Source organism: Nematocida ausubeli (assembly GCF_000738915.1).
Source record: "Nematocida ausubeli strain ERTm6 chromosome Unknown supercont2.7, whole genome shotgun sequence".
Classification (NCBI taxonomy): Eukaryota; Fungi; Microsporidia; genus Nematocida; species Nematocida ausubeli.
Window position 1 is genome coordinate 59335 of NW_026515640.1, and position 24678 is coordinate 84012.

The 24678-nt window shown below is 36.6% G+C and overlaps 16 protein-coding genes across 16 annotated transcripts; 10 read left to right on the forward strand and 6 right to left on the reverse strand.

Annotated features, from left to right (window-relative positions):
• Positions 1–21: 21 nt before the first annotated feature.
• Positions 22–1527, forward strand: NESG_02446 (uncharacterized protein; the record flags this gene model as incomplete). Its single annotated transcript, XM_053050050.1, has 1 exon — positions 22–1527. The coding sequence occupies one exon, from the start codon at positions 22–24 to the stop codon at positions 1525–1527; it is 1506 nt and encodes a 501-aa protein (XP_052903679.1).
• Positions 1528–2294: 767 nt separating this feature from the next.
• On the forward strand, positions 2295–4094 carry NESG_02447 (uncharacterized protein; the record flags this gene model as incomplete). Its single annotated transcript, XM_053050051.1, has 1 exon — positions 2295–4094. One exon carries the CDS (start codon positions 2295–2297, stop codon positions 4092–4094), a length of 1800 nt encoding a protein of 599 aa, XP_052903680.1.
• An 874-nt stretch (positions 4095–4968) lies between these two features.
• On the reverse strand, positions 4969–5622 carry NESG_02448 (uncharacterized protein; the record flags this gene model as incomplete). Its single annotated transcript, XM_053050052.1, has 1 exon — positions 4969–5622. The coding sequence occupies one exon, from the start codon at positions 5620–5622 to the stop codon at positions 4969–4971; it is 654 nt and encodes a 217-aa protein (XP_052903681.1).
• Positions 5623–5648: 26 nt separating this feature from the next.
• On the forward strand, positions 5649–5987 carry NESG_02449 (uncharacterized protein; the record flags this gene model as incomplete). The annotated part of the gene is made up of 1 exon (XM_053050053.1): positions 5649–5987. One exon carries the CDS (start codon positions 5649–5651, stop codon positions 5985–5987), a length of 339 nt encoding a protein of 112 aa, XP_052903682.1.
• A 36-nt stretch (positions 5988–6023) lies between these two features.
• On the forward strand, positions 6024–6764 carry NESG_02450 (uncharacterized protein; the record flags this gene model as incomplete). Its single annotated transcript, XM_053050054.1, has 1 exon — positions 6024–6764. One exon carries the CDS (start codon positions 6024–6026, stop codon positions 6762–6764), a length of 741 nt encoding a protein of 246 aa, XP_052903683.1.
• Positions 6765–8183: 1419 nt separating this feature from the next.
• On the forward strand, positions 8184–9092 carry NESG_02451 (uncharacterized protein; the record flags this gene model as incomplete). The annotated part of the gene is made up of 1 exon (XM_053050055.1): positions 8184–9092. The coding sequence occupies one exon, from the start codon at positions 8184–8186 to the stop codon at positions 9090–9092; it is 909 nt and encodes a 302-aa protein (XP_052903684.1).
• Positions 9093–9107: 15 nt separating this feature from the next.
• NESG_02452 (uncharacterized protein) lies at positions 9108–9785 on the forward strand (the record flags this gene model as incomplete). Its single annotated transcript, XM_053050056.1, has 1 exon — positions 9108–9785. The coding sequence occupies one exon, from the start codon at positions 9108–9110 to the stop codon at positions 9783–9785; it is 678 nt and encodes a 225-aa protein (XP_052903685.1).
• A 22-nt stretch (positions 9786–9807) lies between these two features.
• Positions 9808–10227, forward strand: NESG_02453 (uncharacterized protein; the record flags this gene model as incomplete). Its single annotated transcript, XM_053050057.1, has 1 exon — positions 9808–10227. The coding sequence occupies one exon, from the start codon at positions 9808–9810 to the stop codon at positions 10225–10227; it is 420 nt and encodes a 139-aa protein (XP_052903686.1).
• A 682-nt stretch (positions 10228–10909) lies between these two features.
• NESG_02454 (uncharacterized protein) lies at positions 10910–11761 on the forward strand (the record flags this gene model as incomplete). The annotated part of the gene is made up of 1 exon (XM_053050058.1): positions 10910–11761. The coding sequence occupies one exon, from the start codon at positions 10910–10912 to the stop codon at positions 11759–11761; it is 852 nt and encodes a 283-aa protein (XP_052903687.1).
• An 828-nt stretch (positions 11762–12589) lies between these two features.
• NESG_02455 (uncharacterized protein) lies at positions 12590–13228 on the reverse strand (the record flags this gene model as incomplete). The annotated part of the gene is made up of 1 exon (XM_053050059.1): positions 12590–13228. One exon carries the CDS (start codon positions 13226–13228, stop codon positions 12590–12592), a length of 639 nt encoding a protein of 212 aa, XP_052903688.1.
• An 872-nt stretch (positions 13229–14100) lies between these two features.
• NESG_02456 (uncharacterized protein) lies at positions 14101–14865 on the reverse strand (the record flags this gene model as incomplete). The annotated part of the gene is made up of 1 exon (XM_053050060.1): positions 14101–14865. The coding sequence occupies one exon, from the start codon at positions 14863–14865 to the stop codon at positions 14101–14103; it is 765 nt and encodes a 254-aa protein (XP_052903689.1).
• A 488-nt stretch (positions 14866–15353) lies between these two features.
• On the reverse strand, positions 15354–15632 carry NESG_02457 (uncharacterized protein; the record flags this gene model as incomplete). The annotated part of the gene is made up of 1 exon (XM_053050061.1): positions 15354–15632. One exon carries the CDS (start codon positions 15630–15632, stop codon positions 15354–15356), a length of 279 nt encoding a protein of 92 aa, XP_052903690.1.
• A 24-nt stretch (positions 15633–15656) lies between these two features.
• Positions 15657–16388, forward strand: NESG_02458 (uncharacterized protein; the record flags this gene model as incomplete). The annotated part of the gene is made up of 1 exon (XM_053050062.1): positions 15657–16388. One exon carries the CDS (start codon positions 15657–15659, stop codon positions 16386–16388), a length of 732 nt encoding a protein of 243 aa, XP_052903691.1.
• Positions 16389–17387: 999 nt separating this feature from the next.
• NESG_02459 (uncharacterized protein) lies at positions 17388–17972 on the forward strand (the record flags this gene model as incomplete). The annotated part of the gene is made up of 1 exon (XM_053050063.1): positions 17388–17972. The coding sequence occupies one exon, from the start codon at positions 17388–17390 to the stop codon at positions 17970–17972; it is 585 nt and encodes a 194-aa protein (XP_052903692.1).
• A 765-nt stretch (positions 17973–18737) lies between these two features.
• Positions 18738–19454, reverse strand: NESG_02460 (uncharacterized protein; the record flags this gene model as incomplete). Its single annotated transcript, XM_053050064.1, has 1 exon — positions 18738–19454. One exon carries the CDS (start codon positions 19452–19454, stop codon positions 18738–18740), a length of 717 nt encoding a protein of 238 aa, XP_052903693.1.
• Positions 19455–24059: 4605 nt separating this feature from the next.
• NESG_02461 (uncharacterized protein) lies at positions 24060–24678 on the reverse strand (the record flags this gene model as incomplete). Its single annotated transcript, XM_053050065.1, has 1 exon — positions 24060–24678. A coding segment is annotated over one exon (619 nt), but the record flags the coding sequence as incomplete, so codon positions are not given.

Sequence of the window (24678 nt, forward strand, 5' to 3'; positions counted from 1 at the left end):
GAATTTTTTTATGCACTCCACATGAAAGTTACAATACTTGGGGCAGGCCAGGATATAGGAAGATCTTGCGTTGTAGTGTCCATACAGAATAAGACAATAATGTTTGACTGCGGAATGCACATGGGTCACTCAGATCACCGCAGATTCCCGGATTTTAAACTCCTTGGGGCAGGCCCATACACAGGCGTAATTGACTGCGTAATTATAACGCATTTTCATATGGACCACTGTGGTGGTCTCCCATACTTCACCGAGAGATGCAAATATGCAGGGCCCATATACATGACACCCCCAACAAAAGCAGTCCTCCCAATTATCCTGCAGGATTACTGCAAGGTCTACAATGAAAGAGATGATTCCAGCAAGTTCCAGTACCCCACATATAACGAAGAGAATATTAAGGCATGTATGAAGAAGGTCATTCCAATTGCAATGGATGAAACAGTAGAAATTGAAAAAGACTTCACAATTACGCCGTACTATGCAGGACATGTCTTAGGGGCTGCAATGTTTCATGTGAGAGTAGGGGATGAGTCTGTCGTATACACAGGAGACTACAATATGACACCAGACAGGCACCTGGATGGAGCATGGATGCCAAAAGTCTACCCGAATGTTTTGATCACAGAGAGCACCTACGCCCTGCTTGTCAGAGACTGCAGGAGAGAGAAAGAGAGGGAATTTATTGAGTCCGTTGTGCAGTGTGTTAAGAATGGTGGGAAGGTGCTTATTCCTGTATTTGCCTTGGGGCGTGCACATGAACTGTGCCTTCTCCTGGATACGCACTGGGAAAAGTCAAAGTTATCCATTCCCATCTACACTTCTGCCACTCTGACGCACAAAGCAAATGACATATACAAACAGTTCATAGATTACACGCATGAGCACATAAGAAATACGATGCACAAGAGAAATCTGTTTGATTTCCAGCACGTAAAACAATTTGACTCAAATCTGGCCAGTCTGGAGGGACCTATGATCCTTTTTTCCTCCCCGGGTATGCTGCACTCTGGGCCCAGTCTGTCAATTTTCAAGAAGTGGTGCGGTGACCCAAAGAATATGGTGATATTCCCGGGTTACTGTGTCCGTGGTACAATTGGGGAAAGGGTCTTGAATGGGGCTAGTCAGATTGAAGTGGGTGGGATAGTTTATCCAGTGCGCATGAAAGTGAAGAATATGCCATTTAGTGCACATGCAGATCAGAAGGGAATTCTGTCACTCGTGCAGCAATGTGAGCCTGAGAATATTATTCTTGTGCATGGGGATATCATGAGAATGAAGCGAATGAAGAATATCCTGGAGACTACCCTGGGGATACCCACACTGCACCCTCCAATTGGTGCCACTTTGAATATTGAGAGACCAAAGCACACGACAGCAAGCATCACCAAGGAGTCACTCGAATATTTGCAAAGTAGCAACGGAAAGACAATTGAAGGTATCATGAAAGGGTCCCTAGTGGAGTGCAATGGGCGCTCTCATTTGGTTATTTCATCCTGTAGTAATAATGTCATATACGATGAATAAACCTCATAATATCCAGGTAAGTATTATTATTGCACCCCTTGATAAATAAATGTGTTCTGTTATATCTGTTTAGTGATGATATTTTTGTTTAGTAGAGGTGAAAATATTTCTGTTAATTTCTGAATATACATATACTAGTAGAGTGGAATATAATTGGTATGTATTGGGATATACACTAATATATTCTAGTACAACGGGATATAATTAAATTTGACAGGATATACTCTAGTACAACAGAATATAGTGGGATATAATTGAATATACTATAGTACAATGAGATATAATTGGATATAATTGGATATAACTAATTATTATTAGTGCACTAACACTCAACAAAGAAACTTTAACTTAAAAATACACCATAGTACAACAGAATACACCATAATACAACAGAATACACTATAATACACTATAATACAATTGGATAATTCGACTATTCTGTGCATGCATCTGCGTATTAGTCTGTGTATTAATCTGATACGTTGTAAAGTATACAAATCTATCATGAAATATCTTGCAATATATCCGGATATAACCCGATATATCCCATATATAACCATGTTTATCCCATATAAATATATCCTAATACACCCATATACATATATACACCCATATATATATATACACTCTAATTATCCTTTTATACTCCCCTTCATGTCAACATAAACACCTTTTGTCTTGTGAATGTAGTAGACTTCTGGTGCACAAAACCAAATGAAACAGTTTGGTTTCGGGTAAACAATAAAACCAGTAGGAAATGAACCTGGATGCATAATTCACCTGAAGAGAAAAGCACTCACTCTGGGTCTAACTCAAATGAAATGAGCAGCAAAGAAATGACACCCTCTGAGGAAGTAGATTCAGCAGCAGATGAAAGAAACGAAGATAATTTCAATTGGTTCGAAGACACAGCAGACTTCGGGTTTGAAGACGTAGATGACCTGCCTAAGCATAAAAGCATAACTAAAACCATAAGCAAGAGAATTATCCCAGCCACAGCTGTGCTAATTGGACTGGGCATTCTTTCCTTGGTCTTGCTCAATTTCATTCCCCTTAGGATGCGGGAAGTGCACGGGTTTCTACTGAAGCACATAATTATCCTTATAATTATCCTTGCATTCCTGCTGATACTCACGAAGTTAGTCATACACGGAGCATATATCTTATGCAGAGACAACATAACAGACAATAATATCCTGCATAATAAGAAGCTTAAGCTAAAGATAGTATTTGGCTGCTGGTTCTTTGAGATGATTCCAGTGGGCATACAGATATCTGGATATATCCCATGGGCACGCACTATACTTGATAGAATATTCGTGTGTGGCTTCCTGTCGATTCTTGCTCTAATTGGGAAGGGAATTCTGATAGAACTGTTCCGGGAAAGATTTCTCTCTGGGAGTCTGAAGGACAAGGCAAAGGACGTGGAAATTAAGAACAGAATCATTAATACCATGCGGGAGTACTGCTATGAAGAACAAAGTGAAGAAATTGAGCAAAGACTTTCTTCTTGCTTCTTGGTGAGCTGCTTGAATGGAGACGAAGATGATGCCAGCCAAAATAATAATGAAGGCATGGACTTCATAAAGGGAGATGTGGACAGTGTCATAGGAGACGTATTCACTAAATCTATCTTTGAGAAAAATCAAATGACACAGCATGAGATCCTGTCACTCGCCAGGGACGTATTCACAAAGTGCTCAAAGAACCAGAAGTACATCACATTCAATGACTTCTGCGAAATATTCCCAAGCTCTCAGGCAGCCATCCAAGCATTCCTGTACTTTGACATCTCAGATGATAAAAATATCTCAAGGAAGGAGATACGTGATACACTCGGTATGTTCCACTACAACAGAAAGAACCTTCAGACAAGTTTCCACAGTTTAAATAACTTCATTGTAGTACTTGATAACTTAGCCTTAATTGTCACAATAATCCCACTTATTGTGCTATATTTAATTGTGCTTGGTTTCCCTGTTAAGCAGCTCCTTGCATTCTCACTGAGCAGTGCCCTTATCCTGAACTTCTTCATTAGTGGAGTTGCAAAGGACTTCTGGCTGAATACGTCCTTTGTCATCACGCACCCATACGACATAGGAGATGACGTGATAATTGATGGAAAGGACTACGTTATTTATAGGACAAGTCTCTATAAGACGGAAGTACTTGCAATTGACGGAGGAAAGATCTCTTTCCTGAACAAGGCCCTGTGGAATAAGAGCATCATAAATATGACACGTGCCCCGCATAAACTCATCCATATAACATTCAGTCTGACCCCACTTATATCCAAAGAGAAGTTCAAGGTCATGAAGAAGCACATCCTGCAGTATCTTAGGGCAAAGAATGACATATTCTACGAGACATTCACAATTCAGTCAGAGACAGAGACAGTCTGCAAGATACAAGGGCATACATGTGTGCTTGTCACTAGATGCAGATCACTTGGTAGTAAAATGGCTAAATTAGAGCAGAAAATAGAGCTAGTAAGATATCTGAAGGAACTGCTGAAGGAGCTTAAAGTAGAAGGGCCTGCGCCAAAGGCAAAAGAGAAGAAGAAATAGTTCTGGTTCTTTGTGTTGAAAGGAGGTTAAATTTAAAGTGTGTCAGAACCTTACCACTCATCAATACTCAGACTGGGGCGGCTTTTATCTTCATCCACAAGTTACACTCAACATAAAAAATATTTTTATTTATAGTTTTATTTTTCCAGAAGAATTCTTTTTTAATTTAAATAAAGACTGTTAGTTGTATTGTTATATTGTGGGTTTATACCATTATAGTGTGACTTTATATTGTGGGTTTATACTGTGATTATTTCTCGTTATAACCCGAATTCTTGTTATGTATGGGTATTAAATAAACAAATCCTGCTATAACTGGTGCATCGCTGACTAACATAATTCTTTAATTTTGCTAGCCTATATTCCCGTATATAACCTAGACTAACATAATCTTTTTTTATAAATCGACAACCCCATTTTCCCGTATATAACCTAGACTAACTTCCCTTCATTTTTTTTAATTTTACTAGCCCATATTCCCGTATATAACCTAGACTAAGTTCTCTTCATTTTTTTATAAATCGACAACCCCATATCCCCGTATATGACTATGACTAACATAATCTTTTTTATTTTACAAATCGACAACCCAATATTCCTGTATATGACTATGACTAAACACTATATTCTCATGTATAAATCACTCCAGTATATGACTATGACTAAATACAAAATATTCCCGTATACACAATAGACTAAACAAATTACTCCAGTATATACAATAGACTAAACATAATATTCCCATATACAAAATACTCCCGTATATGACTATGACTAAACACAATAGACAAAATATTCCCCATATACACAACCACACAATATACACAATATACTAAACATTCCCGTGTGCATCTGATTTATTCTTTCTGTACGCTTAGACTGCCACTTCATTCCCAAGGACAGTTATTTCTTCTGTGCCTCCTTCTGTTATGATCATCATCCGGACGCATCCACCAGATGAATTATCCCGGTATATCGCATGGGAAACCATCTTCCTGACAAATTCAACTGCCTCTTCCTTTGTCATTCCCTCCTTGAAGGCACTGTCCCCAAGGCCCGTGATGTACGATGACCCAGACCCAGCCACTGACCAATTCTGCTCTATTAGTGCCCCACCCAGTGGAATTGAGAATATGTGACCACCTGTTTCATCTACACCTGCCACTATAAACCCAGCCATAACCCCTTGGTCAGTCGCATCCCATACTATCTTCTTCATGGAGACAGCCACGTCCTTAACAAGAGGCCTTTGACTATGGCAGAATACTCCCATATTCATTATCTTTTTCGCATATTCTGAGATTGCTTGTGTATCTGCAGCTGATCCACACCTGCAAGTGTATACATTATCCATGAGTTTCGTGATCTTCCTGCTGACCCTGTTTGATACATATGTCCCCATTGATGTCCTGGTGTCAGCCCCTAAAATAACCCCATCCTTATATTTCACTCCAATAATTGTCGTCCCTAAACTCACTGCCTGATTATTTCCTGCACTTTCTTCTCCATGGGAACCTTCTCTTAGCATATGCAAATAAAAACACAGAAATATATATGAGCATAGTGACCATACCAACCCTCATGAAAGAGTCACAAAGCATATTTGAAGAAAGTATCCCATCTTCATTGTATGCCCGCATACCAGAAGCAGATTGGACTGAAATAATTCGAGACCTGAATATGTTTATGACTAAGAGACAAGACAGACTTATATTCCGAGTACTTGCTCCTGTTGTAATTGGTAATATTATGAGGACATGTATACAGATATATGTGGATATTCAGGTGACTAAATACTTAACCAAGAAGAATCTTATTTTAAGTCACAGTGGCATATATATACACCACCCTAAGGATAGACAGTATGCAGGACTGGATATTTCCATGGAGTAGACTAATTAATACTAATAAACTTTTATTTTGAAAATAATGCACAGTCATGAACAAGAACTAAGGCCATATGCATTTGCAGAGGCACCGAAACAAGTGCACTCACAAGGATATGTGACAGGCACAAGTATACTTGCTGTGAAGTATAAAGATGGTGTAATGGTTGCATCTGATACGCAATTATCTTATGGTTCTTATGCTAAGTATAAAAATATTGAAAGAGTTGGGGCTGTCTCAAAGAATATATTCTTGGCTACATCTGGGGAGTACAGTAATTTCCAGGAGTTGATAAAAAATCTTCGGATTCAAATAAATCCACCTGGTGATAAAGAGGTATTTTTAGGGCCACGGGAGTGCTTTAAGATGGTAAGGAATTACATGTATGAAAAAAGGTGTAAGGGTAGGCCTGAGATGAATACTCATGTGATTGCTGGGATTGAGGAAGTTCCTGCTAAGGGTACCCTTCCTTATGAGGATGATCAGAGTGGGAAATTCTTGGGGGTTGTTGATCACTTAGGGAACTTTTATTTTGACAATGTTGTTGGGACTGGGTTAGGGGCTCACTTGGCAATTCCTGTGCTCCGGGCTAGGATTGGGACTAATTTAGATCTCCCAGAGGAAGAAGCTTATAAGATTCTGACTGAAGCCATGGCCACTTTGTGCTACAGGGACTGCAGGGCATCAGATACAATACAGGTCTCAAAAGTCACAAAGGATGGCATCACCATATCCAAGCCATTTGTGCTGAGTACGTCCTGGGATATTGCAAACATGATTTAAAATAAACGATTTACTGTTATTCGGGGTATTAATAGGTTATTTATAGGTTGTGGATAGATTGTTGGTATTATGTGGTTATTAGTTGTTAATATACCGTTAAATATGGTTTTTAGTGGGTAGATATACCGTTAAATATAGTTGAATATGGTTATTAGTTGTTAATATACGGTTAAATATGGTTATTAGTTGTCTATATACAGTTAAATACGGTTATTAGTTGGTAATATTCGGTTAAATATGGTTGAATGTGGTTATTAGTGGGTAATCTACCGTTGAATACTTTCGGGATTTGGGTAAATATAACAACTCCTAGAGACATGTACAAGCATAATATAACCCGATATATTTAGAGTATCCCGAATATTCTTAATTTTCTTTCAATTTTAAACTATCCACAAATTATATTTCTACAAAAACATATTGCAGACTTTTTATTCTGCACTCAGATAGAGATAATTATTCACTCCAAAGAATCCGTGTAAATTTAAGTGCAAATTGACAGGAGTAAACAGAATATAAGTATACAATGGAATTAGTCTGAGAATAATTGGTAGCCCACACAATATATATCTGGGTTATATTCAGTATAATAATCCGAGTGAAGACAAGATTCTTCGTATTTTCACATGTCACTAGTAAGAAATATATTGAACATGAATAAAAAGACAAAGTATATTCACCAAGTGATAAGAATAAAATATACTTGATAACTACCTCTATCTACTACCCAGTTAATTTATACTAATTCTTCTCTGAATATTACTTCTCTTTTGTACCGTCAGTCTTTTAGTTTTTTGTAAAGAATTTAACACGAATTCACTCAGAAGCACAAAGGCACTAAATAGTACGGGAAAATAAACAGTCAATAAAAATACGTTAATATAAGCCAAGAATATCCTAAGACTAATAGGATAAGACATGATAATAGTGATAAATATTCTGCCTAAGATGGAAATATGACAAGATAATACTGATAAATAGAATTTACCTCTGTACTATGCAAAGAATTTTCTGCAAATTCCCCAAGAGACAAGAATTTAGTTAATAGTTAAGCAAGAATAATTCAATAGATATATTTTCATTAAAAAATAGTGATAAATACAACAGGAAAATACTCTTATTATAAAGATACCCATATATACCCAATATATACCTGTATATACCCAATATAACCCGAGTTTCCTAGTAGTAATATATCCCTATATCCCTATATCCCCAATATAACCAGAATTACAAAAAACAAATTGATTTGTCCGTTATAAGATACTTCAATCATACAGTGTACTTCTTGTGGTGTTTCTATTAAATAGTCATTCATTTGATTGGTGTAACATGAGATAGTATTTTCCTGAAGGAAATACTTATTGGTTTACTGTGTTACGTTTACAAAGTGACACACTGTAGATCATTTCAGACGATATGCAGGAATCAAAGGAAGTCAGCCCAGAATCATCTACTAAAACAACAGAAAACGATAAAACCACAATGCACAATAGTAAACCCAATGAAATTACACCACAAAGTAACCCGAATACACAAGAGCCTAAGGTTAGCCCGAATAAGCACTCAGACTCATTCAAGGAAACAGAAGAGTCAAAACCCTTTCACATGGCAGAAATCTCAGACAAAGAGAAATACTCCCAAATAAAGCAAGAATTCCAAGGAAAGAGTCCACTTGAGAAACCAATGGAATTAACAATGAAGCTCTTTGTGAGCAGGTGGTTTGAAATATTATTTGATATTTCTTTATTCATTGGGATTTTAATCCCAGAGAACTATGAATTTGGTCACATACTGTATGAAAGGTATATTTACCATGGGATAAAAACAAAGTCATACAAGGATCATTCTGCTTCTGAATTATTTGACTTAATTTGCCCAATAATTGAAGGAATTGTGTGCTTCTTCCATACGGTTATCTTTGTATTCGAGTCATTCATTGGGATTGAAATCCCAAATGGCCTGATGATCTCCATTTACACCTCACATCTCACATGTCTATTGATCTTATGTCACGTTGAAATTATAGACAGAAAGAAGACCTTGCAGCACCATCCCATTATAACCTACTCAATAGAACTACTTGTCCTTGTACTTTCCATCTTTATTACAGTCTCTTACTTTAAGACACACGAGAAATATCAGTCTGTCTTGATGATATCCACAATTCTAACACAATATTTATGCAGGACACTAACCCGTCTTGTCTCTGCAGAGCATAACCAATTCCGTAATAGACTTAATAACTATGCCACTAGAATCCTATTATTTATGTCTCTGTGCTTTTTGGTAATTCTCTTTGAACTCTGCCATATATACTTTGTATAAAATTCTTAACTTTTAATGGGCGCAAATTCAAACGACAAGCTGACAGCACCAGAATTAGAGAAAGAACTTTCAAAGATGAAGATTCAACCAGCCACCACAGACACATCAGATGATGACTCTGATTTTGTCCCAGTAGGTTTCGATTACGATGGGTTTAATACACTAGCAGCAGGAATTCACCACTTAGAGAAGCCAGAAACCACAGGACAAGCACAAGCAGACACACTTTCCTACGAGATGCTTCTGGCTCGTATTGAGAAATACTTGAAACCATCAGACATAGAGATAGAAAGTAAGACAAAAATACCTATATCCATAAGAAGAGACGGAGCCACTAAGACATCCATTAATATAACAGAAATATGCAGGGTTATATGCAGGGATGTATCTCACCTTAGACAATTCATTGAAGTAGAACTGTCAGTTAATTGCTCAATAGACGGGGAAGAAAGACTTGTTATTAAGGGAATATTCCCAGAAGCACAATTACAGAAGGTAATCCGGAACTACATCAAGCAATATGTTTCATGTGGAGTATGTGGTTCATTAGAGACACTTTTGCAGAAAGAAGATAAACTTCTTTTTAAGAATTGCACGGCCTGCAATGCAACACAATCAGTTAATGCGATACAACAGGGTTATAAGGCCCTTACAACAAAGAGATCTGTTCTAAGGCGGAAGGCAGCAGAATAAATACTCATTGTTTTTTTTATTTATGGATTGGTCTGATTACTTCAGCACGTACATGCAGCTGCCTGGGACAATAAAGGAGGGTGCCTTAGTATATGAATATTCTGTGATAGCACAAGACACAAATGAAATATTCCTGGAGGAGACTGTAATAAGACAATTATGGCAGGATACTAAACCAAAGGAATCTGTGGTAATTAAGGGTTCAAAGTATCTTTATATTAAGGATATTGTTGATGAACAAGATGGGTACTCTATAAGTTTATATCAAAAAGTAAAGTCAGAAGGAGAAGATCCAGAAGAAGCAAATGGATTATTTTCTGCCAGGATGGATACTTTATTATGGGTGGGTACGTTTAATAATAACCAGAAGACGCAGGTTATTTCATTTGTGGAGCCAATTGCCTCACACATATTCACGCATATAGTGCAAAATGAGGAGTAAATAAATGCGAAATATTTTAGGTAAAGGGAATTCGGGTATTTATGGGGTGTTTGTGGGGTATTTGCGGACTGTTTGTGGGTATATTCTGTTTTTTAGTGGTATATTCAGTTGTTTTAGTGATATTTTCAGTTGTTTTAGTGGTATCTGTGGTTATATTCTGTTGTTTTAGTGGTATATATGGACTACTTTACACTAAATACAGTTATTTTCAGTTATATTTATAATATATTCTGTTGTTTTAGTGGTTATATTCTGTTGTTTTAGTGGTATATATGGTTGTTTTTATACTATATTCAGTTATTTATGATTATTTTTATACTATTTATGGACTACTTTTACACTAAATACAGTTATATTCTGTTATTTTTATACTTTTTATAATATACTCACTCTTTACACTCCCTTACTATAGTATATATCCCTTGATACTAGTGTATTTTTAGTAAGATTTAATGGAGTGCCCGAAAATACGTCATAAATTAAGAGATTTAATCTATTGCACCCTGGGGAATAGTCCTTCCTATGGGACTGTTCCTTTAATTAAACAATTTCTAGTGAATTTCCATGGTGTGTTATAATTGGTCACTGGGATAATTCTCTCCTGCTAATTATTTCTAAATGGAAGAGGCTTTTATGCTGTGTCTAATTACGGGTTATAAATAGAAAAGAAAATTTGCAGAAAATGGAAAATATTCAAGACTGGGTGCAGCTGGTCATAAAAGAAGAAGTTTCAGTCAGGGAGATAACTAATGCACTTGAAACGGAAAAGATAGAAGCACAAAGTATCTTGGAAATACTCTTCTTAGACTACTTAAAAATAAAGAAGAGAGAGTTAAATCTGGAAACCATTCGGTACGCAGATAAAAAGACAGAAATCGCAAGAGTAATAGAGGAATGTACAGAATATCTTAAGGCAATGCAGGAACTAGCCAGGAATAAAGAGATTTCCATAGGGGATAAATTATCCATGCTTATTGAGAAGACAGTAGAGTCTGGGTATATTATAAAAAGAGAAGAAAAGATATACCTATCCCAGGAGAAAGAGAGAATAAAGAATAAGCTAGCAGAAGCACCCTCTATAGGAATAGCACTAGTATATATAAGCATATCTCTTCTTACAAGACTAGAGATGATTAAAATAGAAAAGAGTATTTTGGAATTACCACAAGACACACAGGAAGGGAAGTCACCCAGTAAGACAAGTATGCCCTTATCTGTGCACAAAGTACCTACGTCATCCCATCCTATTAGGATAACAGGGCAAACCAGCCAGGAAGATATTCAGAATATGCTCAGACAAGAAAATTCATACACAATGACAATAGAGCAATACGGGGAAAGAATGATGAAAATAATGGAAGACCAAGGACTATCACTAGCTCCATCAGAGGTAGCCTCAAATGAGCCAGAAGATGCAGACATCCTAGCAGACTTAGAGCCAGCCATAAAAAAGGCCCAAGAAGAGCAAGAGAGACAGAAAAAAGAGAAAGACGATCTATGCTATGGAGATGGAAATAGAATAGGGCGCAAGTAAATTTGTTAAAGTAAAATAAAGAGTAAAGAAGTTATAATATAGTTATAATAAAGAAGTTATAATATGTTCATACTTGGGTTGATTATGTGAATATTGGTATTAAGTGAGTATTAAGTGAGTATTGAGTGAGTATTGGTATTGGGTGAGTTTTAATGTGATTATTGAGTGAGTATTGAGTGAATCTACTTAAATATTGACAAAATACACTTAAATACAACTAAATATTGACAAAATACAACTGAATATAACTGAATATTACATAAATCTACATAAATACAACCAAATATTGACAAAATATTACATAAATACACCCGAATATAAGTGAACAGCTTTTATTTTTCTAGTAGAAATATTTTCGTGATTAGCAGAAACCTTTTGAGTTTTCCTGCCTGCACTAGATTATATTCAAGCAGTAGATTTACTGTGATATTTTGGGAGGACAGAATGCATCATAATTTAGTCACAAATACATCTATTAATGAAGCACAGGAGACTAACAAGTACTACTAAGTCAGAATATAACCCGAGAATATACTAAGATATACCAAGATATAACCCATCTGTGCTTTTCATACAAAAACAGTTGTATTTTAGTCTACTACTACTACTAGACAAAGAAATATTCTACTACTACTACTAGACAAAAAAGAAATATTCTTCTTTCTACTACTATCAAGAAATAAAATATTCTAATACTACTACCAAGAAATCCTACTACAGCAACCAAGAAATAAAATATCTACTACTACTACTAAGAAATAAAATATCTTCTACTACCAAGAAATCCTACTACCAAGAAACCCTACTACTACCACCAAGAAATATAAATTACCGCATGAAGAAGTACAGTATAAGGAATAATACAATTAAAATTGCAGCATAAAATACATATTGCATTACAACTGCCTCTACATGCATCTTTCTGCTTTTCTTTCTGAATTTCTCTGAGATATTCTGTAGTTTATGCCCAAGCATCTCTAGTTGTTCTATCTTATGGCCTCTTTGTAGTACATTTGTGTAGTTCTGTATGCATACTTCTTTTGTCTCTTTGAGTGTCTCTAGTGTCTCTTCTAGTCCTTTGTCCTTACTGTATCTCTTACTTTCTTCTTTAATTATATCTTCAAAGCGTATATACGACATATTACTGGACAGGTCTTCTCCATACTCTTTCTCAAATAAGTCCTTCAGTCTCTCAAAAAATAGTGAAATTGATGTCTTAGAGAGACCTATTTCAACTGCACTCAGGATTATGATACTTTTAAACTGCTTGAAATATATTACTATTCCTTCTTCTGTTGATTGCGTACTGCAGAATTGTGTTTCATTTGGGAATTTATCTGGGATACTTGTCATATCATCCAGGACTTTCGTATGTTCACTCTCAAAGTATCTGGAGAGAGGGCACTCTGCAGATACGATTATCCTGTTGTCAGATTGTCTCACTATTTGAGTAAACAGAATGGCCATTGAATTAATGAAAAAATATTTCTATGAATATATGGGAATATATGGGAATATTTAATGTAGAAGAGAGTGTTTTAATGGAAGAGAATGGACAGGTGTAGATTATGACTAATTTTAATGGGTAGAAATATTCGGGTTATATTTTAGTATATATGGGATAAATGTGTATTTATGGTTGATCTTATAAGATATACTCATGGGTACTATTGTATTCACAGCCTAATTACTGTTATATTTCATACTCTTGGTTCTAGTAGTACAAATAGACTAATATTATGAGATATAACAGATATTCCCAAATGGGAGCAATGTTACAGATAGGAGATAGTGTTCTAGGATAGTATTATAAGGTAGTAGTAGATAGCCAGATAGTAGTAGATAGTTGTCACTTAGTAATATCTTTTGTATTTTTGTTGAATATTTCTTACTGTAGACATTTCACTCCTTTAATATTTTCTGTTTCCAGTCTCTCTACTACTACTAGTAATAATAATTCTCTCTAGTAGTAATAATTTTAAATAATTATTTGTTTTCAGTCTCTCTCTACTACTAGTAATCTACTAGTATTAATAATTCTCTATAGTAGTAATATTTTTATTTTTCTTGTCGACAACAAAATTATATCTAGTCACCTTCTAGTACCAAGAATATTTTGGAGAATTAAAAGTAGAGATAGAACCTCTTTTGGTCTTGGAATAAAAGTGGAATATATTTATCATTATGATATACTGTCTAGTATGCGGTCTTGATGGTGCCTTCTAAATTATCTCTTGGTGTAGTATACTCTATTTATTATTTTAATTGTGTGCACTAACGGGGGAAGGGTATATTTGTAATTTAGGCTGTATTTAGTCAGTTCTGGTTATATCCTTGTACTACCTCTTCTTGTATACGCACGGCTTGAAGGGTATTTCTGGCAGGGTTTTCACTCTCTTTGATGTCTTTTTGAAGTTGAAGAAGCAGAAGAAGTTGCTCTCCAGGTCCTTTGATAGAAGGGAGAATCCGTGCATGGACATTGGCCTTATAAATTGGTCTATTTTGTACAATCTACTTCTTACTTCAATTATTTTCAGTAAACCGCCTGGTTTAAGTATCCTGTATGCCTCTTGGATATAGTCACTCGCATTGTTTCCCATGAGAGAGAGACAGAAAATCACTACATCAACGGATTCTTGGTCAAGTGGTACATTCCTTATGTCTGCTTGAGTGATGAAATTATTTCCATCTGGTTTTGCTAAGTCGAATGAGTGGATTTTTCTGTCTGGGAATCTTTTTGCAATTGCTGCATCACCGCACCCCATGTCTGCAATTATGTGGGTTGCATCTACATTTATTAGCTGCTTTATGACTCTGTCTACTGGGTTAAATGGCCATTTTGCTGCTTGTTCCCTGTACCCTTCATGATACTTTTTGAATAATTCTGGGTCAATATTCTTCTCCTTCTTTCTGTACAGGACTTCATTTAAAACTCTGAATTTTGCTCCTTTAAGGCTTCCCTCCAATTTCTGGAGAATCTTCTTCTTTTGCTTGTCCATGAAAATTTTAGCTGAAAATTCAATGAATATGAATAAATTCCAGTAACTCAGGATATATATAAATAGAATAAAAGAGTATAAAGTGCATATAAATACTACAAGCATACAATATACATGAAAATATCAAAAAACCACTTAAAGAGATATACAGTAGTAGACTAATTATAGTGGGAGTATACAGTAGTAGACTAATTGTAGTGGGAATATACAGTAGTAGACTAATTGTAACAGGGATGTACTTTAATTTAAATTCATGAGAGTAATTTTCTTCCCATAGACTAAATTCTAGTAGACTAAAATATTCCCCATATACTAAAATGTCTTCATATACTAAAATACCTTCTAGTATACAGTAGACTAAAATACCCTCTAGTATACAATAGACTAAAATACCCCCTAGTATACCATAGACTAAAATATCTCTCGATACCCCCTAGTATACAACAGACTAAAAACCTCTTGATACCCCAAATACTTTTATTTTTCCATTAAATATTTCTCTCCCTCTCTCCCTCTCTCTCTCGCTCTCTTCCTCTATAACTCTATAACCCTTGAACTTACAAATCACTATATCACATAATATTATTTATTATTTAATCTAAGTCATCCATTATGCTTGTTCTACTTCTGTATACGAATGTTGTCTTTTGCTTTTCCGTTTGCTTTATGATTTTAAGAAAATCTTCATTGCTTATTTCTTGCACGTGCTGTGTTCTGTATATGTCACAAAGTAATCCTTCTATTTTGTAATATCTCTCTAAGTCAACTGCCTTTATGTTTAGGAGTCTAGTAAGGGACTCTTTACTAAGAATGTGCCTAACAATCTTTTCTGTTATATTTTCCTTCTGTTCTCTCTCTTCATTGGTAGTCATTACGAAAAAAACCATTTCATTTTTATGGAGAGAAATTACGCAGAGACAAGCGGCAGTGCACCAGGAGGATATACACCAGAGAGGGTCCCTGAGATGGACAAAAACTTAAGAATATATCTTAGGAAGGAGATTCGTAATTACACAAGTGAGAACCCAGATGAAATAATCTCAAAGATAGAGCTAGTCAGTCACGAAGCAAATCCAAAGGAGCAGCTGCTGAATATTCTGCAGCCTGTCTTTGAGGACAGAACTCAACTATTTGTGAACAGATTATTTGGCTACCAGAAGAGAGTGTGCAGAGATGGTGCACACTGCAGGAGACCAGGCTGTTACTTCAAACACCCTTCAGTTGGTCTCCCTATGATGGAAATAGACGAGAGACCTGCAATATCACCTAGAGAAGAAAGATTCCATGGGGGTGCACCAAAGGCCGTCTTAGAAAGACAAAGAAAAATCATTGATCTGTTAAGCAGACGGACAGATTTACCGGCTGATGCACAGTCACTCATTGAGCAACTCAGGAGGCTTATATGCAGGGGGCCCAGGGGAAGCCAAGGGGCTGAGCATCTGTCAACCCGCTTCATTATCAATAACAGGCAAGAGTGGATGACAAATGAACACCTGCACACATACCCTGGGGTCATTCGGGTTTCTGAAAATGGAACTATAGAGTGTGCTACTAGAGCAGATGCAGAAAGAGTATTTAATATGATCTATAAGATAGATAAGAACAGCCATCCCACCTGGATAGAATAAACTATTTGTTCCCTTCTGTGGTTTTAATTTTAACAAATCAGGTTATACTAGGCTGTTATAAGGTTGTGCATGGAATTCTTACGCAAGGAATAAATATAATCTGAATATAGTTGATTTTCATGGGATATCAAGGATATCACAGTATATCCCGTATATAAAGTGACTTATTAGTGTATATTTATGTTGTAAATATATTCTCATAGATATTCTTGTGCTAAAATGTCATCATTATTCATAAGAATATCACAGTTATCACAGTCATATGCAGTGATAAAACATAAATATCTTGAGAGATTACACCTATTAGGTTTATATTTGGATTATATTTGGGTTGTATTTGGGTTATAACGTAGTCTCATTTGGTTAATTATTCACTGGTATTCACTGATATTTAGTGATATTTAGAGTATTTTTAGTGATATTCATTGAATTTAGTCTAGAATACTAGCATGATATTTAGTGAATTTAGTCTAGAATATTATTCACTGATATAACCTGAATAACCCGAATTTATAATAGCATTCACTGATATAACCCAAATACTAGAATATTATTCAGTGATATTTAGTGATATTCACTGATATTTAGAATATATTCAGTGAAGGATAGTTTACTAAGATCCTGGTAGGGAAGGATATCTATGAAAATCTATTGATTAGAGAGAATAAAACAACAAGATAGATGGTCTCTTAAGAAGGCTATAATACTTCTGTCTAGAGCATAATATGCTTACAGTAGACTGCTCATCTAGAATTTCAATAGTTGAAATAAATCCTATAGTATGTCTAGATAGAACTACTGTGTAGTGACTTTCAATTGTTTCCCTGCAATTCTCATGTCCCAAGGGAATTCCTTTGATATATTTATTACTTCTTCTATTTTACTTATATTTATCAATCTACATATACTCTCATTATTATTTCTTATTGTCTTTCATTTCATAAATCTAATTAATCTTTCATTTTCTTATCTATTTATAATATTAATATTTGCAGATTCATGAAGAAACAGAAAACAAGCATACGTACATTTCTCATTATTTTCGCATACATTGGGATGAGTGTCTTACTGTATACGTATATCCCAAATTATAGAATACATTTCATTACAAGAAATGAGTTCAGCACACGGAATACTCGACCAATTATTTTGTACTCTCAGAGAGACCTTTCAAAGATATACGAAAAGTGCACTTGCTGGATTAATTGCACGTGTATTTCTGGCTCAGTGGATTATTTGCTTAAATCATCAGATATTCTACTGCCAGATGTAGATGTATTAATGCACTCTCCATTTGACATCTCCTTAATACTACAGCACAAAATAACAAAAACACCAGTTATTTTACAGAAAGATCATATATACGCATATACATCGCATAAATTCATCGATTACATAAAGATGTTCAGATATTTCTTTGAAGGAATATCCTATTTTGCACTCTCTGAGATGCAGAAGCATTGCAACATCAAGATAATTACATATTTATACATAATTATGTGTGTACATATGGTAGTAGCAAAGTATAACAGCAGAAGGCGCAGTAGAAAGGCAGTATGCATGGAAGAACTGCAGGCACTATGAGGTTTCTGGGATTTAGGGTTATATTGGGTTATATCTAGTCGGGTTATATTTTAGTTATATCGGGTTATATTCTAGTTATATTCTAGTATATTTTGGTTATATTCTTGTTATATTTAGTTATATTTTAGTATATTTAGTTATATTCAGTATATTATTTTGGTTATATTCTTGTTATATTTAGTATATTCTAGTATATTCTAGTTATATTCTAGTAGATTCTTGTTATATTTAGTTATATTCTCGGGTTCTGGTTATATTTAGTTATATTCTAGTATATTTTAGTTATATTTAGTATATTTTGGTTATATTCTAGTATATTTAGTATATTTTGGTTATATCCTGGTATGTTCTGGCTACATTTAGAAAAGTGAATTATTCATGAAGATGCATATGAAGGATATTCATGCAGGAATAGTAGAATTATAGTAGAATTATGACAGAATTAAATAGTTACTCTTTTAGGCTGGTTGACTTTATAATAATATTCTAATTTTACTCTATATTTGTTCACAGTTATTTACAGTCTATTTTAATATTATTTGTTGCCAACTAAGAAAACTAAAGATAAAAATTTATTTAAAATTACTACTATATATAGAGCCACTGGCAACATCCCCCCCTAGAATTTTCAATACTTTTTTCACCTTACTGTGGGGGCCTCCTTGCTCTTTTTGTCTTCCTACTTCCTCTGACTGCTTGTTTCTTCCACTCTTTCTGTCTGTCCGCTCTCTCTCTGCTTTCGTTCTAAATAAATTAAAAATTTCTTCACTTGACTACTTCTGTGCAATTCTTTGCTATGTGACCTTCCTTCTCGCACTTAAAGCACTTTATGCTTTTCCCGCTACCTCGACTGTCTCTTTTGCCCTGCGTTGTTTTATCTCTTTTGGTCTCCCTGTCCATCCTGATAACCTCCTGTTTGAACTCCTCCATGTCTCGTTTCAACAACTCGTCCTTCATCATCAATCTCCTCATCTTCATGTTCGACCATCCTCGGCACATACACTTCTTGATTTCTTTCTGACTTATTCCTCGCTTGTTTCCTACTTTTTCCACACGCTCCAACCAATCTTTCATCGACTCTCCTACGTCTTGTAGTAACTCTGGCATTTCCTTCTGCTCTGCACTCATAAAGTTCTTCACAACTTCTTCCTTAAACTCGACCCATGTCTGTGGTGGCTTCTTCTCACCGAACTTGTTTCCCCACCAAATCCATATCTCTTTCTCCATTGTGTCTCTTGGGTTTTTCATCACCTCGTCTCCCTTGCCTTTTCGGTCCACGTCCTTTATGTCCAGCTGCAGTGTCTCTCGTGTTATCCACTTTCGACTCACCTCTTCCTTTGCTATCTGTACTGTGTAACTCAGCTTTTGTTGATCTGTGTTTCCTTCCTCTGTTACGTCGTCCTTTGGTCTTCTACCTGTCATGTTTTTCCCTCTTGCAATTTTCTTTTTATACTTGTCTTTTCCCGGCATCTTCTCTTTCATATCACCTTTCTTTTGATCCTCCTATGACTGATCTTACTCTTCTTGCCTGTGTCTGCTTCTGTCACCAAGTATGTTCCTTCCTCTGTCACTCTGTCTACCTTTCCCTCCTTTGGAAATCTGTCTTGTTTCTTGTTCTCTGGCTTCTTCCTAAACCACACTGTCTCGCCCTCCTTTGCCTTTGCCTCATCCTTTTCCTCTTGAAATCGCTTCCTTGCGTACTCCCCCTTTGCTGAGTTTTTCTCTCTCAAAATGTCCATTCGAATGTCTCTGTCTGCCCGTCCTTCCTCTGCGTCCTTCTGTCTGTGTGTATACCCGCCATTGCCTGCGTTTTCCCCCTTAGTATACTGTGCCTGCGCGACCCTCCCTGGTGCGTCTTTTTGTCTGTTCTCATACCCGCCATTGCCTGCGTTTTCTCCCCTAGTATGCTGTGCCTGCGCGACCCTCCCTGGTGCGTCTTGTTGTCTGTGTGTATACCCGCCATTGCCTGCGTTTTCTCCCCTAGTATACTGTGCCTGCGCGACCCTCCCTGGTGCGTCTTGTTGTCCTTGTGCTATCTCCCATGCCTCGTTTGGCTTCATCCCTATCTCGTCGTGTCTTCGACCGTTTATTGCGTTCTCTATCCGCTGCACTCTGTCCTTTAGCTCTCCGTCTGTCCCTATCTTTCTGTATATCTCCCATACTGACTTTATGACTCTCTCCACTCTCCTCAGTGTTGCATGTACCTCTATTGATCCTCTGTAGTTCTCTATCCCTGTTTTCTCCAAAAACCTCATCCACTTGTCTGCTACGTACTCTTTTGCTGTATCTGTCACCAGCTTCTCTGGCTTCCCTCTTGTCTGTATCCACTCCTCCATTACTGCTATCATGTCTGCTGCTCCTCTGCCCTTCTTTGCTCTCACCATCACAATCCGCGTGAAATAATCCAGTACGCACACTAAGTTGTGTTCCTCTACCGGCCCCATCACGTCCATGCCAACCATTTCCAAAGCCTTCCCGGTTTCAATGAATTTCCCTTTTGATATGCTTCTCTTCTGATTGTTTTTCTGGCATTTTTCGCAGCTCTTCACCTTCTCCAAAAGGTCTGTCTTCAGTCCTACCCACGTGCTTTCCTGGTCTGTCTCTATCCAGTCCCTCATCTTCTCCATGCCCCCATGGCCTGTCTCTTCGTGTGCTCTGTTCATTATGTCTGTCTTCATTCTTGTCTTTATTAGTCTTCTGTCTAGCCCGTCGGCTCCCTCGATCCACGGTGTCCCGTTCTTCCATTGAATTCTCACCCAATACTTGCTCTTACTTGATATCCCGTACTCTGTCTCTCGCTCTGTTGTCTTCTCTACGTCCATCTGCTCTCTTCTGGATAGTGCGTCTACTGCTGTCATCTCGCTTCCTTTTCTGTACTTCACCACCATGTTAAAACCATCTATTCTGTGCATCCACCTCTGTATTCTCTCACTCCCGAACTCCATTTTTCGGTTCCAGCACTCCAATGCTCGGTGATCCACAATCACTGTAAACTTTCGTCCCCGCAAATAATGCTCATACTTCTCTATTCCCAGCACCATTGCATACAACTCTCTTTCTGTGATTCCATAGTTTCTCTCTGCGCTCTTGAACTTGTACGACCCAAATGCTATGATTCTCTCATTCCCCTTTTCGTCTATCTGTGATAATATCCGCCCTGCGGCCACCCCGCTTGCGTCCGTTGTAAGTACTATCTCTCGTCCGTCCACCCATGTGTCCAACTTTGCTGTTGCAAACTCCTCCTTTAGTCTCTCTACTGTCTCCTTGTCTTGCTGTCTCATCTCAAATTTGCTGCCCTCCTTCATCTTGTCATATAGCTCGGCTGTTTTATTGGCAAAATCTTTTATATACCGGCTATAGTGATTTATGAATCCTAGGAATCGTCTCAGTTCCTCTTTTGTCTCTGGCATTGCCCATCTTCGCATTTCCTCTACCTTGTCTTCTTTTGGCCTACCTGTCTCTCCGTTGATTATGTGTCCTAATGCCAGTACCTCTTGTCTTCTATACTGCATTTTCACCTCCTTCACTCTTAAGTCTGCTTTGTCCAGTCTTCTCATAACTCTGTCCAGATTTTCATCGTGCTCCTTCTCCGTGTTGCCGTATACTATGATGTCGTCTAAGTACACCTCGCATCCGTTTCCGATCACTCCGTCTAGCTCCTTGTCCATGATTCTCTGAAATATCGCTGGTGAGTTCTTGTACCCCATCACCAACCTTTTGCACTGGTATAACCTGTTCTTCAACTTGAATGCTGTTTTCTCTCTGCTGTCTTTGTGTAACCTTATCTGGAAGTATCCATCCTTTAGATCTAATACTGTGAACCATTTCTTCTGCCCTACCTTCACGAGTATTCCCTCAATCTCTGGCAACGAGTATTTGTCATCCTCCACTATTGTATTTAGTTTTCTTAGGTTTTGGCACAGCCGCAGTGAACCATCCGGTTTCTCCACTATTTTCACTGGGTTGCACCACCTTGACCTTGATAACTCAATCACTCCTTCCCTAAGCAACTTGTTTGTCATTTCGTCTATTTTTTTTTGTCCCACTCCATTGGTAGTTTCCTTCCCCATGACTGGTTTATCCTCAACCCTGGCGGTGTTTCTATCTGCACCTCTTCGCCTTGGTATCCCTGTGATGGTTCCATTGAGAACACTCTCTTCCACTTCTTGACTAACTCTTCTTGCTTCATGCCTTCTGCAAAAACTTCTTTGTCTTTCATCTGTCTTTAATCTTGAATCACTCTCTCCTCCTCTTTTTGATCTTTAGTCCCAGATTTGAGAGTACTCAGTCCGATACTATCGGCAATCTTATACTTCCTCCTTTCCCCTCTCCTCTGTACAAGCGGCAATAATATAATGAGTCTGTTATTGATCTAGCTATTCTTATAGCTTTTCTACGTCAACTTGACCCGAGCTTTGCGCTACTCTTTAAACCTGTCAGGACGCCATGTTGCCAACTAAGAAAACTAAAGATAAAAATTTATTTAAAATTACTACTATATATAGAGCCACTGGCAACATTATTTGTTGTCGACAAGAAAACTGAAAATAAATTTATTTGAAATTACTAGTATATAGACTAACAATAAGAAATATTTGACTAAGATCCTGTTATATTTGGACATATCCTTAGGATATATCTTGATAATCACGACTAATTAACCAATCTTGTGCTAATAGAAGTATTCAACTACATTGCAAGTGAATTGATTTAATTACCAATTAGATTCTCATAGTGCCCCTGTGTACTTTGTTGGATGAAAATACTGGTTAATTAAAGAATGCTCATAATGGATCTTATTGGTCATGGAAATTAGCATATAAATGGGAAATTAAGAAGGCAACAAGTATGTTAGCTGTGGGACTATAAGGTTCTCATAATTAGGGTTATTTTTATGTTAATTTATCCGTAAAATATATATATACTTACAGTGCATTAAAGCAAGAACTGCTGCCTTCTAAGGGTGTATATAAGTGATTTTATTTTGGTTTTTGAATAATCCGTTACTAAAATTAATAATTGGTTCATTTATATTCACTGATTATTTGTTGATCCAGAGTCTGTCTATTGGTGCATTTACCCCGTCCCGTATTAATACGATTCAGCAGCAGAAAATCAAATGAAGTCATCACTCTCATCAGATTCAGTTAAATTTCTGAGAGTTTTTTCAAAGAACCATTCAGTTCCAGAAAAAAGACGCACAAGATCAAAAGAAAAAGAAGAAGCAAAGTGCCTTTCAGAATTATCCAAATACTTAAAGGAACTATCACATCTAAGCCAAAAAGTACAAAGAAGAAGTATTTTATTACAAAGTGGTGCAAGCCAAATAGAATACATTTCATCATCAAAGGACCCAAAGATGCTCAGAAAAATCCTCAAACTAAAACTAACCCTTCTAACAGAAAGAAAAGACAGACTCCTTCAAGAAATATCAGATGTCTTCAGATATTTATCCAGCCAGAAAGTCCTTCTAGAAGGATCTAGTAGCAGTGGCAGCAGTATTTACGATGTAAGCAGTCTATTAGGAAGCAGTTCAAGCGCATTAGGAAGCAGTTCAAGCACTATTGAAAGAACTTTGTCTTCATCAAATTCATCAAATTCTTCCAATTCATCAAGTTCTAGCCAATCTAGCCACTCATCTTCCAATTCATCAAGATCAAGACAATCTAGCCACTCATCTTCCTCTCCATTATCACTCTCTTCACTCTTGCACTTGCAAAGTTCTCTTAACCATAAAGTACTTTTGCACTATTCAAGGTACAATAGTACTCTCTCTGAGATAGAAATATTGATCGAAGACTCATCAATCAGCAAGGCAGATAGGAAGATAATCTATTCTGTTTTATTTCCATCGTACTCTAATGATAGTCTTAGTATTCTTACAAAGGGTCTTAGGTCTATTTTCGGGTCACGTGTCTGCTCTGCCTCAAATTTCTGTAAGGAAATGATCCGTAAGAGTAGTTCATCAGAGATATATCTCTCTAATATGTCAGATAGATTCGAGATATTTTCTTGTTATCTTTACTTCTTACGGCATAATTCACTCCTATCTTCCAGTTATATATTCGGGGTAGCAAGCACTTTATGCTATTCCTTATACAGTACCACACAATTACCACTGCCTACAGTACTAAGTATATTGCTAGTAAGTGGATTAGGAATAGTTTTATTCGGATGGTCATCATTTGCAGTGATAAATGTATTCTTCAGGTGGACACTAGGACAAAGTATCATAAGTGATGGGTCTAGCCTTTCTAGTAGTAGTGGGTCTAGCTTATCAGATTCTAGTCTGTCTAGTAGTAGTAGATTGTCTAGTAGTTCCAGTAGTCTGTCTAGTAGTAACAGTGGAAGTAGTAGTAAATTATCTAGTAGTAATGGAAGTAGTTCTAGTAGTAGTCTGTCTAGTAGTAGTAGTAACAAATTATCTAGTTCTAATAGTAACAAGCCATCTAGTAGTCTATCTAGTAGTAGTAGATTGTCTAGTAGTAACAAATTATCTAGTAGTCTATCTAGTAGTCTGTCTAGTATCCTGTCTAGTAGTTCTAGTAGTAGTAGTAACAGAAATAGTTTATTCAGCAGCAGTAGTAAACCATCTAGTAGTAGTTCTAGCAATATTTTGTCTAGTAGTCTACCTAGTAGTCTATCTAGTAGTAGTAGTAAACCATCTAGTTCTAGCAGTAGTAAACCATCTAGTTCTAGCAGTAGT